This window comes from Nanorana parkeri, unplaced genomic scaffold (assembly GCF_000935625.1).
Source record: "Nanorana parkeri isolate BGI_ZX_2015 unplaced genomic scaffold, ASM93562v1 scaffold1432, whole genome shotgun sequence".
Taxonomy (NCBI): domain Eukaryota; kingdom Metazoa; phylum Chordata; class Amphibia; order Anura; family Dicroglossidae; genus Nanorana; species Nanorana parkeri.
This window is the reverse complement of record NW_017307700.1, coordinates 341,303-360,678: the sequence shown is the minus strand read 5'-3', so window position 1 is coordinate 360,678 and position 19,376 is coordinate 341,303. Positions and strand designations below refer to the sequence as shown.

The 19,376-nt window shown below is 42.0% G+C and overlaps 1 protein-coding gene across 1 annotated transcript in view; it reads right to left on the bottom strand.

Annotated features, from left to right (window-relative positions):
- Positions 1-11,654: 11,654 nt before the first annotated feature.
- CUNH9orf84 (chromosome unknown C9orf84 homolog) overlaps positions 11,655-19,376 on the bottom strand; it is a 100,760-nt gene continuing 93,038 nt past the window's right edge. The window contains exons 23-26 of the mRNA XM_018569949.1: positions 15,801-15,950; positions 14,448-14,589; positions 14,073-14,117; positions 11,655-11,755 (exon numbers count right to left, since the gene is read on the bottom strand). Coding sequence (XP_018425451.1) covers positions 11,655-11,755; positions 14,073-14,117; positions 14,448-14,589; positions 15,801-15,950 — 438 coding nt within the window. The remainder of the gene's footprint in view (positions 11,756-14,072; positions 14,118-14,447; positions 14,590-15,800; positions 15,951-19,376) is intronic.

The following is a 19,376-nucleotide window of genomic DNA, read 5'->3' as shown; positions in this document are numbered from 1 at the left end:
AGTAACTTAAAATCCAAAGTGCTAGGAATTGCCCTGATTGTGGGTACTAAACAGGGCTATAGCCAACTTATTAAGATCCTAAGGCCCAGCACATTAGATAATGTAGTCATTTTAACTTAAAAGGACAGCATCATGTATTTTCAGAGAGTGCATATAATAAGTTATTTATTGTTTGCCTTAAACTCATTTTTGAGGTGACCTTTGATACCTCTTTTCCCCTCTACTCCTCTTTGTTGCATGTCTGGGTGATGCCTGGTGCAGTACACACTCAAAAGGGGGCACATATGAAAATGGCCCCAATCAGCTAGTCAGAGTGTCCCCAGACAGGCGGTGCTCTGATTTGGACCAGAGGCGGCCCACCAATCCTGGAAGTTTCTGATGGCAGCATGGGGTTCCCCCTTTCCCACGCAAAATGGATAGACCTGGGACTATGGGGAGACCACATAGTACCCATTTTTTTAGGGTACATAGCTTGTGCAAAGGATCTGGCAGCTTGCTTAGAGCTCTCAGATGTTTGTTTTTTTTTTTAGCCAAAAATGTGTCAAAAACGCATCTAAAAGATTAGTGCGTGTGCAGAAACCTGATCGGATCTGCTCTGCATTTGGTGTGAACAAGGCTTTAGCTTCATGAATGTGACCTTCCCCTCTGCTCTATCGCAGTAGGTTTTCAACATAGTCATGTATGATTTTATGGGCCCAATGGCACACTTGATTGCTGATTTGTTCAAAGAGACTATGGCGTGCTTCCCTGCAGAATCACTGTCTGACTTCCCGCAACAATAATAGCCTCTGAGACTTCGGCCTATCTAATGCTAATACTCTTCAGTCCCTGGTGGAGGATACCTGTGGAGCCCCAGGGCTCTGCTACTACTTCCAAACATTAAGAGCCCCATTAAGAGCACATTTTAGCTCCTAGTGCTGTGATTTACACCAATTTTAGGCTGGAAGAACAACCTACCACTTCTACCAGTGCTGTTCCCAGTTTAGGCTTCTTTAAGATCCCTAACACCACTTTTATCGTTTCCAGGTTCACCCATTGTTTTCTGTCTTCCTTTATAGAGATTGGAAGAACCCTGACATGGTGTCCACATCCTCCAGGCAAGTAGCGGCTTTGCACCCATTTGAGGAAGACTTTCTTACAAAGCAGGGTACCCTCTACTGTTCCGACAGTGTTTTGCCCTATACTGACGTTGACCATTGCAGTGGAGACTGCACCTGCTTTTTAGGACCACGTTTACTAGAATTTGGAGTACCTTTCTAGACTTTTTTTTCTTGGAAGGGCCTACTGTGCAATCTGCCTTGGCCATTTTGAGCTCATACCTGCAGCCTTGAGCTACTGTGTAGGCAGAGGACTGGGATTCACTTTCTTATTTCCTAGGAGTTTCTTTTCAGTGACCTTTCTGAGAACTCTTTGGTTAAAGTGTTGTGCTGCAGAACCGGCTTGCTAAAAGCATCTACTTAATTTACCCTGACCTGTAAAACAAGTATGGTAACTGCACAAATTAGTTTGCAACTAGCTTTCTAAATAAGGTGCATATGGAAGGGCTTTCCACAGTACAAACAAAAAATTTCCCAGCACTGCCAAAAACATACAAAAAAATTACACAGTCTAACAACTTAAAAACAAGTTTTAGACATTGCCTATCCCTCCTTGGTCTACTGAATGAAGTTAAAAACGTGTTGGATAAAAGTGGTTAAAAAAAATGTAAATTTCTGGGGGACCCATATGTGATGGTAATAAAATTAAGTGAAGAAAAAAAAAGTTTAAAACATATAAATTAAATCATTTTAAGACCCCTGCGCACATGTGCATACTAACACAAACATGTATCGAGTGTGCTTACGTATGAAAAGACGATTGCGCCACACATGTTGGGTATCACCGTGCATGTTGAAGGGAGAGCAGTAATTCTAAGGCCATTATTCGTAGTGAACTCTAAATTGATGACCTGTAACAGCGTTAAAGCATCCTCACTGTAGAGTGAGGAAAATAATTATTTGATCCCCTGCAGATTTTGTAAGTTTGCCCACTTACAAAGAAATTAAAGGTCTATAATTTTTATCATAGGTGTATGATAAATATCAACCTAAATCCAGAAAAAACACGATACAAATGTTATAAGTTGAGTTGTAGTTCAGTGAGTAAAATAAGTGTTGAGAAGCACAGAGGAAAGACGTTTCTTGTAGTTGGTTTCCAGGTTTGGACACATGTCAGGCGGGATTTTGGTCCACTCTTCTTTACAGATCTTCTCTAAATCCTTAAGGTTTCTTGGCGGTCACTTTCAGCTCCCTCCATAAATTTTCTATAGGATTAAGGTCTGGAGACTGGCAAGGCCACTCCATGACCTTAAGGTGCTTCTTCTTGAACCACTGCTTTGTTGCCTTGGTGGTATGTTTTTGGGTCACGCTGGAAGACCCATCCACGACCCATCTTCAGTATTCTGGCTGAGGGAAGGAGGTTCTCATCCAGGATTTTACAATGCATGGCCCCGTCCATTGGCCCCTCAATGCTGCAAAGTCGGCCTGTACCTTTAGCAGAGAAACAGCCCCAAAGCATAATGTTACCACCTCCGTGCTTGACTGTAGGGATGGTGTTCTTAGGGTCATAGTCAGCATTTTTCTTCCTCCAAACACGGCGAGTCGAGTTAATGCCAAAGAGCTTAATTTTGGTCTCCTCTGACTGCAGCACTTTCTCCCAATTCTTCTCTGAATCATTTAGATGTTCATTGGCAAGCTTTAGGTGGGCCTGTACATGTGCCTTCTTGAGGAGGGGGACCTTGCCGGCGCTGCAGGATCTCAATCCATGGCAGTGTATAGGGTTACCAATGGTTTGTTTGGTGACTGTGGTCCCAACTGCCTTGAGATCATTCACAAGCTCCTCCCCTGTAATGCTTGGCTGATCCCTCACTTTTCTCATGATCATCCTTACCCCATGAGGTGAAATCTTGAATGGCACTCCAGAGCGTGTGCGATTGATGGTTATTTTTGTATTCCTTCCATTTGCGAATAATCGCTCCAACAGTTGTTTCCTTCTCACCAAGCTTCTTGCTGATAGTGTTGTAGCCCATTCCAGCCTTGTGCAGGTCTACAATCTTGTCCCTAATTTCCTTTGACAGCTCTTTGGTCTTGCCCATGGGGGTGAGGTTTGAATGGAAGAAAGATTCTGTGGACAGGTGTCTTTTATATACATAACGAATTGTCATTAGGAACACCTTCTTAAATTGACAGGACTATTCTGTGTACCACATAGCCAGTCTGTGAGAGCCATAATTATTGGTGGTTGGTAGGGGGATCAAATACTTATTTTACTCACTGAACTGCAACTCAATCTATAACATTTGTATTGTGTGTTTTTTCTGAATTGTTGGTTGATATTCTGTCTCTATCATTTAAAATACACCTATGATAAAAAAATAATAGACCTTTCATTTCTTTGTAAGTGGGCAAACTTACAAAATCTGCAGGGGAGCAAATCATTATTTTCCTCACTGTATATGCAATTTTTGGTTCTGTAGTTTTTTTGCCATTTGACAGGTGCACACAGTTTTTTTTTTTTTGTAAATTCTTTATTTAAATTTTTCAAACAATACAGGTAATAGATCAAAAGATACATAAACAGAACAGCATGGTATGTGGCTAAAGCGTCTTCCTTGTCAGAGCTTACAATTCAACCAACAGTTATGGGATTATTTTAGGCCTGGCTGACAATTGCCAGGCGCAGTGGGCACAGGTATGCGTATGCATCTAGATAAGCTTATAAAACAGTTTACAATTGAAAGTGCTCCTGAGTAGATGGACAGATTGTTGTGTAATGGCACAGGTCCAGTGGGAACCTGAGGGGCCCAATGTCAGAACCGGCAACATGTCAGCAAATTGTTGGTTAATCCGTTACCACATGGAAATAATACTAAAAGTAGGGAAGAATGAAGGGGGGACAGGGCAGGGAGGGAAGAGGGAGCGGAGGAGGTGGAGAAGGTGCACACAGTTTTGAAGCTTGACATGTTTGATATCTCGGTGCATCCTCACCTTTTGTATTTAAGAAACAAAAGTGTGGGGGGGCGTGGCCTGAAGCGGAACCAAGATGGACTTTTGTTTCACTGCTTGTTTTCATGGCTTAATGTTTGTAACCATGACATGTAGAAACACAATAAAAATTTACTTGTAAAAAAAAAAAGAAACAAAAGTGTTAATTTTAGTGCACATATACACAATATATTACCCAAGTGTATTTTTTACAGAAAATTTAGGTTTACTAAAGAGTTGCGCTAATATCATCTGATATAGAAAAAAAAATTCCACCTTTTTGCTCTACAGGGTCTTTTTCAGGAAATAAATATGGAGCGTTTTTAAGTAACCTTCAGGCTCATGTAATTCTTTTCCATGACTCAATGCACACCTAGCAGCATCTAAGTGCATTCACCCAAACTAGAAATTTCTGGGTCTGAATAACCAAGTTTCACGCATATAAACGCTTGTAAACACATGTAACACAACTAAGCCTAGCACAGGAAAAGTGATCTGGGAAGCATAAATTTGTTTCTACTTGGCAGATAACTTCTCTTGTGCTTAAACGCAGCCAACTAGTATGCATGAAGCCTAATTAGAAATGGTTTCAGGCTTGTTCACACTATCCACGTAGGGCTGTATTGCCCAACACAGCCCCCAGGCAAGGATAAGATAAGAAGCCGTATGTCCTATGGCTTCAGTTCACACCAATACCCTAGGTTGGTGTGCACTGAAAAAAGTATGACATTAGCATTTTTGTGCGTTACATTCTGGTACACCACAGTGCATGCAAAAGCAAATTAAAAAATCATAATTAATAACATTGCAACACAAGGTATCGTTGCAGAGAGAGTTAAAAAAACAGCTGCAAATTAAAGGTGAGTATTGCAGCCAGAGCTGCTGCAATTTTAAATCTCTGGATGAACACACTGACAACCAAGGGGTCTTTTTTTTTTTACCCTTTTCCATAACCAGTCATGATTCCTTCCTAGGGATTTGTATGTGCTGGAACTCATAATGTCAGCCAAAGGTTTCCAATCCAGCTTTGAGCTTTTTTTTTAATGCTAAATAGTTATAACTCAATTGTTGGCCAAGCATGTCAGAATTGCACAGCATGATTATGCTAAGTATACCTTGACAGTGAAACATAAGAGATTATACACTGAGTGGCCAGATTATTATGACCACCCCATCAGTACTTCATTGGGCCACGAGATGACTTCGTTGGGCTGCCTCGTGACTCCACGAGATGTTGAAAGGTGATGCGAGGAATCTGACACTGCACTGTTGCCCTTCTGTTGTCTTGTACCAGTCTTGCCACTCTCCGTGCCCTAACATTGAATAGTCGCTGACGGCCACTACTGTAAGGTCGCACGACTTTAAACTTACGAACATGTTTCAAAACTCGCCGAGCATCGTACGATGTTCGGCGGGTGTGTAGCATGTTCGTAAGAATTTAGCCGGACGGGCCGGTGTGCTCAAGCGCACGCTGCACGTTCGGCATTGCGGTCATCGGAAGCCCGCCCCTCAGGGGGCTTGGCTTGCGATCATCGCAAGTACGATCTGCCTAGGCGAGATAGATAGATCGTCCGTTTTTTTAAGTACCTTACAACCATCGCAAGACAAAAGTCTTGCGATGGTTGTAAGGTGTGTGCCCAGCCTTACACAGTGTGCCCAGCCTTACACAGAGCAAAAAACGATAATGTGCAGTAGCCCACTGAAAAACCAGGTTCCCGTTTAACAGATAAGACATTAGGATGGCTGATTGGAAGCAGTAAAATGATACCAAACTGCTACAGGTCACGTGATCTAATGCAAGGTCACGTGACTAAAAACATGAGTAGCTTTTTAGAGTTGACAGAAAAGTCTTATGATTTTATTGACATTACTCTGCCTTCCTAATGCTTGCCTCATCTATTAAGGTGACGCTAACTGTAGTTCAGGTTCACTTTATTATAAGCCAATAGATTGCATACTGCCCAGCCTAATAGAATGAGAATAGACAGACTCCAAAATATATGGACACCTCAGAAAACACCAAAAAAAAATAGTTAAACCCACACCTGCTTTTTTAACCACCACTTTGTGTTTACACTGCCTTTTCATAGTAACGTGAAGTTTAGAGCAGGAGTATCCATACTTTGGCCCTCCAACTGTTGTGGAACTACAGTTGCAAGGCCTTGCAAGACTTTGACAGCCACAGGCATGACTTCCAGAGGCAGATGCCTGATGGGATTTGTTTCACTACAGCTGGAGGTCTAAAAATTGTCTAACACTGGTTAGGGCAGGGGTAGCTAAACATGAATGCTTGGTCCAAGGATGACATAGCAATAAGAGAACGCTTTCTTACCAAAAAACATTAAACTAATCGTTTTCAGGAAAACTCATACATGTGAGATTGTTGTCCAATACAGCTAAAAATGTAGCCAATGTGTTGGCATAACTGTGGCATATTTGTAGTCAGCTTTGTGCTGGGACTGTGTTTTATCATAACCTAAAAGGAGTTATATTGCAGCAGTCAAAAAGATTTAAACACTGGCAAACAAAAAAAGTCATTGGCCATCCAGGTATAATGCCTCCGATTTCCAGGATGGGGTTTCCAAAAACGGGTGAGCAAAAGTAAAAAAGAAACACTAACCGGCCCACATAATGAAAAGAAACAATAGAACTTTGCCTGCAGCTCAAGGACCTGTCTGAAGTACCTCACCTCCAAAGTTATCATTAGATGAGATTTGAACACCAACATCATCTGATACCCAAGAAGCACTCACAGATCTAGTAGAGTGCTCCTTGACAGAAAGATGGAACCTTATCCCTAAGGTCAAATGCCTGAACAGTAATGTTTGATCCAAGATGAAATGTTGAAGTGATACGTTGGTTCCCCCTTACAGGTAGAAAAAATGGTACATGCATGAATCTATAACCAGCCTTGATAGCAGGGCGCACATTGGGAAGGCTTACAACAATACAAAAACACAAAAATTCCCCAGCCTCAGCCTGCCAGCCAGCCTGCAACCAAACAAGTAGCCCTGTCAACAGTGTGCGTTAAAATCAGAGGTTTTAGTTGCACAAACTTTTGGCCAAAAATATGTAGAAGCCACACTGCCGCGCCAAGGCACCTCTGCAAAGTGTGGTCCAAAGTTTGTGCAACTTTTGGCCAAAAATATGTAGAAGCCACACTGCCGCGCACCTGCACCTTATTAGGAGGAGTTGGCTACCTCCAGGTACACCTGCATGTAATTTATCAACTTCATTAATATGCTCACACTTGGAGACTCGGATACAGAGTTAGGACCACACTTTGCAGAGGTGCCTTGGTGCGGCAGTGTGGCTTCTACATATTTTTGGCCAAAAGTTTGTGCAACTAAAACCTCTGATTTTAACGCACACTGTTGACAGGGCTACTTGTTTGGTTGCAGGCTGGCTGGCAGGCTGAGGATGGGGAATTTTTGTGTTTTTGTATTGTTGTAAGCCTTCCCAATGTGCGCCCTGCTATCAAGGCTGGTTATAGATTCATGCATGTACCATTTTTTCTAGTTTGACTATTTTTGGTTTGGGGGACGCACTGGAGTTCCAGCGTGCATTTTTGGTTGCTGGGCCTCCAGTGCATCCCTGCACCTTATTAGGAGGAGTTGGCTACCTCCAGGTACACCTGCATGTAATTTATCAACTTCATTAATATGCTCACACTTGGAGACTCGGATACATAGAGTTAGGACCACACTTTGCAGAGGTGCCTTGGCGCGGCAGTGTGGCTTCTACATATTTTTGGCCAAAAGTTTGTGCAACTAAAACCTCTGATTTTAACGCACACTGTTGACAGGGCTACTTGTTTGGTTGCAGGCTGGCTGGCAGGCTGAGGCTGGGGAATTTTTGTGTTTTTGTATCCCCTTTACAGGTACCTTTAGGAATTACAGAAAGAGAGTCAGCCCTTCTAATGTAAGCAGTGGCTGAGAGGTAGACCTGTACACACCAACTATGTCCAAGCAGAAGTGAAGGAAAATTTCCATCTGGTGTACTGGAGCTGGACATACACACGGAAGAACAATGACCTGGTTGAGGTGAAAGGCTAAATACACTTTAGGAAGGAAGGAGGCTCTAGGCCTCAGCACCACATTTTCCTTGTGTAAGATCATAAAAGGTTCTTTTCGGGACAAGGCTGCCAGCTGAGACATATGCCTCACAAAGGGGATAGCAATGAGGAAACTTGTGAGTACAAGTGGAAAGAGAAATATCCCTGATAGGTTCAAAAGACATATTTAAAGTGCCAGCAGAACCGGATTTAGTCATAGGTGGTTAAACAGGTGGGGCCACATGAGGGACACCCTGTACAAAAATCATAACTAATGAATGGAGGTTAGCAGTTTTTGGAATAAGATTGAAATGGCCAAAATTTGTTCCTTGATAGCAATCTAGGTCAAATGTTTATCCAGACCTGATTGCAGAAAGGTTAGGATTCTTCGCATTGAGTATTTCCTTGCACCAGGCAAAGTAAGCCTTCCATGTATGATGGTAAACCTTATGAGAGATAGATTTCCTGGCTTAACAAGACATGGTTTTCAACAGCCATGCTGCTAAACCCAGTGACCGTAAAGCTGGATGGTAAATTCCTTGACATAGAAGACACTGTCAATCTGGAAGTGCCCATGGGGTGCCTGCCAGAAGTTTGATGAGGTTGAAGTACCAGATCTGCCTGGGACAGTTCACAGTTATAAGAATGCTCCCCCATCTTAAACCTGTGTAGTAGTCAAAGAAGGGGTTACAGGAGCATCCACTTGGCTTCCACCAGAGGATCGCTGCATTTGGAGCCAAACGTGTCCTGTCTGTTGTTGAACCTGGGGGCTAGGAAGTACACATTCGGCATCTCCCACCTGTAACACAGGCCCTGAAACACTTCCAGGTGTAAGGACCATTCACCAAGTCCAGACCCTATCAGCTGAGGTTGCCTGCCAAATGTCCATGTCTGAAACAGCCAAAAAGGCTGCAATAGGGAGATCTGCCCAGGGTGGAATTCTTGCCTGGCTGGAATCCTGCCATGGCAATATTTCTGGTTCCTCCCTGGTTGTTTATAAATGCCACTGCTGTGGTATTGTCTGAAACCTCTTTGGAACTGCTGTGGTATTGTCTGACTGGATCCTGATTGGATGACCCTCCAGTCGGGGTGTGCAACCAAATTGCTCGGTGCTCCAGATGGCGGGCATCTGTTAGGATTTTCCAAGACAGTGGGAGAAAGGTTTTCCCAACTCCAGAGCTTGATTCCTGAGCCACCAGTCCAGGGATTATCTAGTCTTTGGTGACCCTATGAAGTGGGATTGCTGTCCTCATGCTTGGGATCTAACATGTTGTACTGCCTAACAGGAACAACTTGATATGGAACATTGGGTATCTGGAGTACTCACAACCAGCTGCTAAAGGCAAGAGAAGGTGACTGCGTGTCTCTTGCAAACAGGAGCAATAATGGGAAGAAGCAACCTCATGCTGACAAGGCATGAACAAAGTGTGGAGTGTGAGCAAGCAACACTGGCTAGTAGCGCATCACTTAATTCCTTTGTTTTAACTTTTTCCGAAGGTAACTAACAGAACAGAGGAGTAATAGTGATGTTCAACATTATTAATAATGTAGTAGTTCCCAATGCTCAAACCACATGGTATTCTCTTTAAAGAGCCTTCAGAGGCTTGGTCATAGCAGAGGCTCTGGACCTGGAAAGTGGTCTGCAACTAAGACAGTACATGAATGTCTGGGAAGCGCCACAGACAGAACCAATGCCTGATGGTCACATACCAGGCAGGCTTGGAAGTCTTTGGTCCAACGAGATCCAGGTACAGCCTCCAAAGCATTGCCAAGAAAACATTGATCCAGAGAGAGCCCAGCTCAACAGCATGTAGAAAAGGTCTCGACTGAACAAAAAAAATCTTAAGAAAAAAAATTAAATGGCTATTAAAAAGGGTAAGCTTTTCTCTATGAAAATTAGCATGCTAGGAGCGGGAGAGGTTATACCTGGCTGGCCAATGTCTTTTTTGTTAGCCAGTGTCCAAATACTCCTGCAGGCAGCAGCGTAACCCAGTCATCCCAGAATAACTGAATCATGTGTCCCTAAAAGAACAAAAATAAATAAATATTGGGGATATTTCCCTTCAGTTCAAGGCCTGGAGACACAAGTGGAAATGATTTTCACCCCTTTAACAGTGATGCTCAGTGGACAGTCCCACCTTGTTAAAAAAAACCCTATTCAATGTTAATTGTAAATGTTCAGTTGATATTGTTTTTTTTTTTTTAGAGAAGGCTCACTTTTATATTGTTGGATAGTGAAAAAAGAAGGGCCCTTTTACAAAGGTGGCCGGTGAAATAAAAAAAAGGCCCTTTATATCCTGGTGTGCAGTGTAGAAGTATCTCTTAATATAAGTGGCCACTGGAAGAAAAAGTGCTCCTTTAGGTTGGTGGTCACTGGAAGAAAAATGCTCCTTTACATTGTTATCCACTAGGAGACAAAATGCCTCCCACATTCAGTGGAGAAGCAATTCCCACTTACATTGGTTGTTAGTGGTAGAAAAGACCTTCTATTGGTAATCACTAGAAGGAGAAGTGCCTCCTTCAAATGGTCACTGGGAACAGAATACCCCCCTTGCATTGATGGTCAGTGGAATGAGGTGGCCCATTACATTGGTGGTCACTGGTATGAGAAATGCTCCCTGGCATTGCTAGTCACTGGGAGAAGGAATGCCCTCTTACACTGGTGATGAGTGTACAGGAAATTACCCTTTACAATGGGTTGTGGCTGGATAAAAAAATTGTCCTTTACATTGGTGGTCAGTGTAGAAGAGATTATTCCTTACATTAGTGGTTGGTAAATACAAAATGCCCCTTAGACTGGTGCTTTGTTGGAGCAAAATGCCCCTTTCATTGTTGGTCAGTGCGAGAAATCCCCCCTTCCAATGGGGGTCACTTTGAGAAGATGTGCTTTTTTATATTGGTAGTCACTGGAAGAAGCAATATACCTTTACATTGGTTGTAATTCAAGAAGAAATGCACCTTCACGTTGGTAGTCACTTGATAAAAACATGCCTCCTTACGTTGTTACTCAGTGGAGAAGAAGTGCCCCCCCCCTACATTGGAGGTCAGTGGTTGGCAAAAGGAAGATTATTAGGGTTAGTAGTGACTTACCTGTGGTCAAACAAAAAAGAGGATATGCTTACACCACCACTGGCTCTGCAACGAACTGAAACTATGCAGACACTGGAAAGCGGGAGAACAATCTGCCCAGAAAATAAGCCTGGAGTCTAGACACTGTCCACCATTCTTTATTTCTTACTGGGCAGGTAAGGAGAAAAGAGCTGTGCACAACTCGGTTGCACGTGATAGATGTCAGACAGACAACAAAAACAAATACTTCTCTGTTGTATATTTTATCTTCATAAAGTTAAATAGGTTATAAACATATACGTTACAGTGTTTTAGTTTCTGTACTCTTGTATTGTCTGAAAAGAACATAGCATAAAAGTTACTTCCCCTTCTAGGAAAACGTCAAATCTATGTCACAAACCACTTTTAGTCATATGTTTATGTGTGATACAGCCAGGTAATACTAAGAACAATTTTCCAAAATAACTTTTGGATAAAAAAAATATCTTTCATTTAGACAAATCCCAATTTTAGAAGAATTTTAGACGAGTTTGACCATCGCACCTTCCAGGAACTCTCTCGCATATAAGCTTTCTCCTTTTTTGTTGCGGTGGCTGAGAAAATGGTATTCCTATTTTTAGGAAAAAAGAAAAAGGTGAAAGTACTTGTTCACTGTGGATATGGCCCTCATTCATTTCTTGATGTTGCTGTGGCATAAATGTAATAAATCAATATGTGGTACTGAATATTAACTGGTCAAATAAATATTTAATAAATGTGCAGATTTGTGTGATAATACAAAGCTCTTTAGAAGATCCCATCACAACATGTATGTAAAGTGGGCGCAGAAACTTCCGTTCTTTTATACATGAGCCCCTAAGGGGTCTTTTTTATATATCATTTGCTGTCTCATTTGCACTGCAAATCTCTGTGAACATTCATTCTGTGCGCATATAAGCAAAAATGAACATTCTTAGTATATTTTCTTTTCAGGTCAAATGTAACATTCAGAAAATACCACATGATGGAGCTAAGGAGCATATGAAATATGTATTTATAAATAGACCACTAAGTATTTTTAAATGCCTAAAGAGAAAATTCACACATATCAAGGGACCAAAATACTGCATGCAATTGGTTGTATTACAGCTTCTAAATTACCTCACTATGGGGACTACCAAAGCTTTAAAACTATATCTACATTCCACTAGATAGCAAATTATGAAAATATATGAAATTCATCACGGTATGTAAAAAAAAAAAAGAAAAAAATATCACCCATAAAACATATAAACATTTCCCAGGGGTAATGTGAACTTAAAATCTATCTCTGAGGGAAAAAATACCCTTGCAGTATGGGGTAACTGCTGGTTTATGTCTATGCCTGCACCCACAGGTGACTCCATTCTCAATAAGGGCTTTGAAATTACTTTTTTCATTTTTATAACTCTGTATTTCAGCTTGTTCTCATGAACATATTTATTGTCTCCAATAATATTATATATTTTTCACTTTCATAATAAAAATACTAATAAAGCTTACAAATCAAGTAAGCAATATGGCTCACGTTTTGATTGTTGCATGTAATTATTTTGAAATGTCAACTAGGGGCATGAGATGAATCATTGGCTACACAGTAAAAGCAAAGATATAACAGATAGAAGGTGGTCATTTCACATCCCCCCCCCTTCCCCCAAGAACCATCAAGAACCCTCCCCCCTGGCCCCGTCCTTGCTTCTGTGAGATCTTCGCTGTGTGGCCTCTGCTGGATGCATCTGTAAGTGAATAGACTGTCCGCTGCTAGGACACAAAAGAGATGGCCTCTCCACAGTATTGACTGATAAAGAAGGATCTTTCAGAACACTTTGCTGCAGTGGCTGTGAGGCTCCATGCTGGCAGCACACTGAGCACAGTAAACATCTGGAAGGAGCTTGGACAGGTCCCCCATTCTCCTAGTTTAGATGTCAAAACTACTGCATGAAGCAAACAAAACATCAGAACTATTATTCCGCAGTGCAGAGGCGTAACTAGTGACCTCAGTGCCCCGATGCAAGAATCCATGAAGGTCCCCCCCCCTTTCACGTCCCCAGCTTTCCACTCCCGGACCCCATGTCACCTTTAGTTCCAGCTCCCTGTCTCCCCCTTCGTGTCCACAGCAGCTCTCTATTCGGCACTGGGCAGCAGTTCCGTGTGATGAGGGATCAGGGACAACACCGATCCCACTTATTGGCTGCTGCGCTGGCTGGATCATACTTCACGCTGCGCCCGGAACAAGGTGAGGGGAGCAGCGTGAAGCATCTAGGGCCCAGGACAGGGGGAAGAGGTCTCGGGACTGACGTTAGCGGTTACCGGGATAATTAATATCCTGGTAATCAGCGGTTACCAGGGGCCCTTTCCTCCTGTCCTGGGCCCCCCTCCAAGTGGCGGAACTCCAGGGCCCGGTCGCCGCAGCGACCTCTGCAACCTGGTAGTTCCGCCACTGCCGCAGTGCATTTTGCACATTTTTACATGATACTTTTCAGGTACGGATGTGCAAAAACAATACAGGGTGCTAAAAGATGAGCAATAGCATAACCATTATTGTAAATTAGTTTTTTTATAAAGCACTGTACCTGCCATTGTTGTTTCTTGTGTTAAAACATTGCTTATTGTAAATCTTCTCTTTCCATCAATTGCCATCTGAGAAAACTGTAGATCATCTAGGTATTCTTCACTGGGGACTGAGAGAGCATGACTAGGAATGTTCCCTGATCCACAATTTGGAAAGACCAATGTCTTGTCTGCACACAGTTCTTTGCTGACACATATTACATCCTCCTGCTCATTTCTGGCAAATACTGGGTTTGTGGGATTTTTCTGACTTGATAAATCCCCAAAGAAATCTTCTCTTGTGATTAACAAGCTTGGCTTGCCTGTTTTGCCATAATAGTTATGTTGAAGAAGAATACCATGTTCTTCACCAGAAAGCACATCTGGAGAACTGTCAGGTGGATCTGTAGGCAGATGGGAATGTTGTTCAGAAATATTTCCTGATAGCGCTGTCCTATTTTGGTTTCTTGAAAAGTCCAGAAATGTTGCTTCTGAATAATATTTGCTGCTAAATCTCATTGACTGTTCAGGTGGATTATGACAACTGTGTAGAGTGGAAACATTTGATGATAGCTGTGCTTGTTTTACATATGTGTTGTCCCTGATACCAGTGTTCTGCCAATATTTGTTTGCTTCAAATTGTTTGCTTGAATTAGAAACCATTATTTGAAATGTTTTCAACAATCCATTATTGACAAACTGCGTTTCGTTGTTGACAAATGCATTGCAGTTACATTTATCAACAGCTAAAGAGGAGCTTTGGATATTGTCAGGGCTACAGCAGTGTTCTCTAGCAGCTGGTACTGACATATTAAAAGGTCTTTGGGACGTAGCTGTTGTACTCAGCTTGTGCAAAGCTGTAATATCATTGAAATGCTAAAACGACAAAATTGGAAGAATTAAAGATAAATTTTTATTTTTTATTTTCATCAATTCATGATTCTCCACAATTTAATTCTTGCACCTGTATACCCATTATAGACCAGAGCATTCTTAACATTTCTCCCAAGGGTGTATTGCCTTGACAATCACTTGGTCTTTACTTACTATAACAAAGTTTCACATGTATTGTTTTTTGGTACAAAAAAGGTTTTCTCATGGCAATATTGGTTTATTTTCTATGCAACAGTCAGTGCTACTGCAGGCATGAAGAAAATATTTCATTCTATAATGTTTCCTGTTTATAATCACACTTTGAATACATTTTATTACAAAGCATGGCAAAATAGTTTACAAATGAAGTAAAGCCTTTAAAAAAAAAAAAAATTGCATATTATCTTTAAAGGGTTTCTAAACCCTCCATTTTTTTTGCATATATCTACTGCTAGAAAGCAGTAGATATATGCAAAAAGTATTTTTTTTAAAAACCCCTTTTAAAGCGGTTTAAACTTACCTGTGTCTTCGCGGCATGCTCCCGTCCGAAAATGCAAAAATGCTTGGGCGGCCGCAAAGCATCTTGGGGCGGGCGCATGCTCAGTTCGGATTTTTGGCCGGGAGACGAGAAGAGACACAAGGTAAGTCTATGGACGGCGTGCACACGCATGCAGACACCGTGGGACAGGAAGTGCCAGCAAGGACAGAGGAGTCAGCGCTGGATCGGAGACCCGCAGCAGCGCTGGAGGGACAGCTGAAAAGGACAGGAAAGAAGAGGAAGATCGGATTAAGAGACATCATTTAAGGTAAGTGCTTTAATTAACATTGGGGGGGAGGGGAAAAAGTTTGTGCCTTTAATGTCACTTTAACAATGTCACAAAAAAAAGAAATGAAAGAATAAAAATGAAAAAAAAACTTAAAATATTAAAAAACATGTTTTGCAAAATAAAACATTGCATTACAACACTATACTGAGCATGGTAACGATATTGATATGTGTCCAGCCAACCTGCTGGCAGTTACTACAGCACTCTCTTACCTTAGAAAAGAACACATCTTGCCAGCCCTCTACGGCTGTATAAACATGTGCAGAGGTGACAGTAAATTCTTTCTATGGTAGTCTCTACTCCACAGTATTTTTTTATGCTTTGTGATTCAAACTTCTTCTGAGACTATACTAAAAAATATGCACTTTTTCCTTTTTTTCTTAATACCTTTAAAACTTTTGATGGCATTTCTGGAAAAAGTTTCTTTAGCTGGTCATGGGTTGCTGACAGTAACCATTGTAGTGAAGATCCTCTGCTTAGCATACGCTGAGCCATCATGGGATTAATACTTGGAAATGAAAGTAAAACGTTTTCTTCCTGGAAAAAAAATTATATAATAGGATTTTTGTACTTACTGTAAAATCCTTTTTTTTTAGGCGTACATGGAAGGACATAGCGAAGATCTTTTATCTCTGACCAATAGGTTATAGTGCCACCTTCAGGAGTAGGACCCTAGGCATAAAACTATAGCGGCAGCCCATTATGGTGGCCGAACCCCCATCTGCTACAGGCAGCTCAGTTAGTCACAAGAAGTGCATAGAGAACAACTGGTCACAGGCAACAAGGAGAGGGGGATGTGTCCTTCAATGAGCGCAGAGATTTTCTATTTATTTTCTATTTTCTTTTATGTTCACTGAGTGACCAACAGAGATCTTGATCTAGACCATTGGGATGTCCCAAAGCAGTGTCTAATAAGGGGTGGGAAAGTAAACAATTGTGTGGACAAGTTGTCTTATCTGCATGTCTTATCTGCATATTAAATTGATTTATCCCAAAGTGACAGATAACAAGCATAGATGCTGGAATGCAACTGAGCAATGGAACTGCCCTGAAGGATGCTGCCATCAGGTCCAGGACACTCATGCTATTGGCAGAGTTGGGTGACTCTTGAACCGTAGAGAGCGAACTTTGGGTGCAGAGAGTGTGAAATGTCACATACTGGAGGAAAACTTGGCTTGAGCTGTGTCTAGAACAAGCTCCAGATACCGAAAGCAAAAAGTCGGTTTTAAGCTGAACCTTCTCAACTGTTCCTTTAACAGGAAGTTGTCCAGACACCAAAAATCGATACCCTGGGAAGCAGTCAGGCTATCACAAGAACCAGTATCTTGGTGAGTACAAGCAGTGCAAAAGACAGGGCAGGGCACAGAGGTGCTAGAGGACCGTTGCAAATGAAAACAAGTGTTGCTGCACTGGTAATGGCAACCTGCAGGAATGCATCCCTAATGTTCACAGGGTCCAAAAGAGGCTCCCTAAGTAGCGGAGGCTCAGGTGGGAAAGTATGGCCCAAATTAGGTCATATATGGCCTACATACCCAAGTCTGGGCAGATACTGCATTCTGGTGTAAGAACAGAGACAAGACTGAAGTGAAAGCCCTGAAACAACTCCAGCATAAAAACCTGGACAAAAACTCCTTAGTCAAAAGATTTGCATGAGCAGCTTGGAGAACAGCTAGTCTGTCTTGAGGCAAAGGGGGATTGGAAGAGATGAAGCAGGAAGGGGAAAAGGGCAGAAATTTAGCCTGCAGCACCTTTGAATCACACTCCTCATCCAGGCATCTGACATGCTTCATGACTGCAAAGCTAACAAACATCCCCGCGTCTTGGACATCCCTTTATGTCGAAAAGGACTGTCCACAAACTTGGGGGACCTAGGGGCCCAGGATCACAATGAAGTAGACCTCTGGCTGGGGAAGAATAAGAGTGACAAAGGAATTCCTTCCAGCACAAGGAAGTTAGGAAGAGACGCTGTCCCTTGAAGAGCATGCACAGCAATTGCTTGTACATGCCTATTCCACAGTCCAACACCTTAATCAAGGAGTACACGCATATCGACTGATATGTGAAATAATACAGAAAACATTTACTACCCCATCCACACAAGAAGCAGGGCTGCTGCAAGCATTCCCAGCACCCCATAAAATAGGAGCAATGTAAATGGAGGCCTAACAGTCTATCAACGTTTTGGATGGAATCTCTAGCTATTAACAATGGGATGCTCAAACACTGGTGCATGCTCCAGAGGAATTGTTAGTGCTCTACCAAAGTGGGACAGCCGGAACAACAGCAGGAACAGTCTACCTTCAGTACAGGGTTCCTCAAAGAGTACATGGCTGCAAAAACTCTTAGATGCCAAGCAGGATATCTGGGAGTAATGTGTATATTGGAAAGGTGTTAATAGACAGAGTCTCAAAGGATCCCTTACAGGTAGTAGCACTACCAGAAGCTATGGACAAGCACTGCAACATCAAAAGCTAAATTATACTTTCCAAGCCTAAGAGCTATGACAGCTGCTGGTGACTCCACATGAGTTGCAGAAGTTGGCAAAGATTTGTGAGACAGTTTATTAGAGAACGTTACCACAGCCAAAAGCTCAGAGCCCACTAAGGCTGCAGGCAGGACAAATTTTGACTTTGAGAGGGAAGACTTTGAGGAAAGCTTATCCACAACCAAGTGCAATTTGGCCCATAAATCAGGTAACTGTAGTGAAATCCCCCAGGATAAAAACAAGGGAAACAGGCGCCAGTAACCCAGGCTCTTAGTAGGTCCTGAGAGGGAGCAACATATGCTCCTCTTAAGATGGAGATGCCTGTGTAAATATAGGCCTGCAGAAGGGCACATACAGCATATGGGAGACAGAGGTGAACAAATTGGTGTTCTGTACTTACCAGATCCTGGGTTTACCCTCCCCAGGACAGGTGGCCTCACACCGGAATGTGTGAGCTGTCTGCCTATAGGAACACTGTGACTAGGTCACTCGGTCATATGTGCCCCCATGAGGAACACTCACAGGCTACCCTTAGGTCCAGGGTAGGACTATCAGAGCCAACGCCGCATGGAGCAAGGATCTGCATGCGCTTGTCGTCTGTGCTGTGGGGACTACTAGGAGCTATATTATCCAGCCTGTCACCCAGTTCAGCTGTTAATTGAAGGCCTTGAAGACTGAAGAAAAAGAATATCATGCAAAAAAGGGAATTAACACTAGACCTACTCTTGAAGGTGGTGTTTTAACCCAGTGGTCAGAAATTCAAGATCTCTGCCATGTCAAAGAATGGAAGAGAAATAAGGATATTTATAAGAGTTTAAAAGACATGCATGACTGTGTATAAGCCTCAACATAATGATATTTCACATTCTGGCATTATATCTGTAATATACAGAAAAAAGGACACTGAAAGTAATAAATGTCTTCTAGAGACCAATCAATAAAACAAATAGCAAGTGAAATGAAAAAAAAAAAATGAAAATGCATAATATCGTTCAAAGGCAAAAGTGACATTTCATTTTCTCTGAAGTAAAGACAGTTTCATTTTTCATGCTAACAATAAATTTACAATACATCACTGGAATATACTGTCTATTTTATTAACTGTAATTTAAAAAATGTGAATCCTTTTTTACATTTCTGAATGGCCCCTTTCACACCAAAGCAGTGCGGTAATAATGCAAATAGTAATAGTGCAAATAATGCATGCTACCATGCAACGCACCTACCATACTATACAGTGCGGCAGGTGCTTTGTGCTGGCATTCATTTGAATGGCACCCCAAACGCACCTCCCAGCCTCAATTCGCTTGACTGTGCCACAACACGCGGTACTGCAATCTGATGCGTTGTGGTGCAGTTCAAAAAAGTCGTGCATGCACCTCTGCATTTGAAAACAAATTGTTGGGTGTTTTAATCAACTCAGCTTATTAAATTGGATAGATGCACAAAAGGATTTTGTAAAATAAGACCTAGCATCA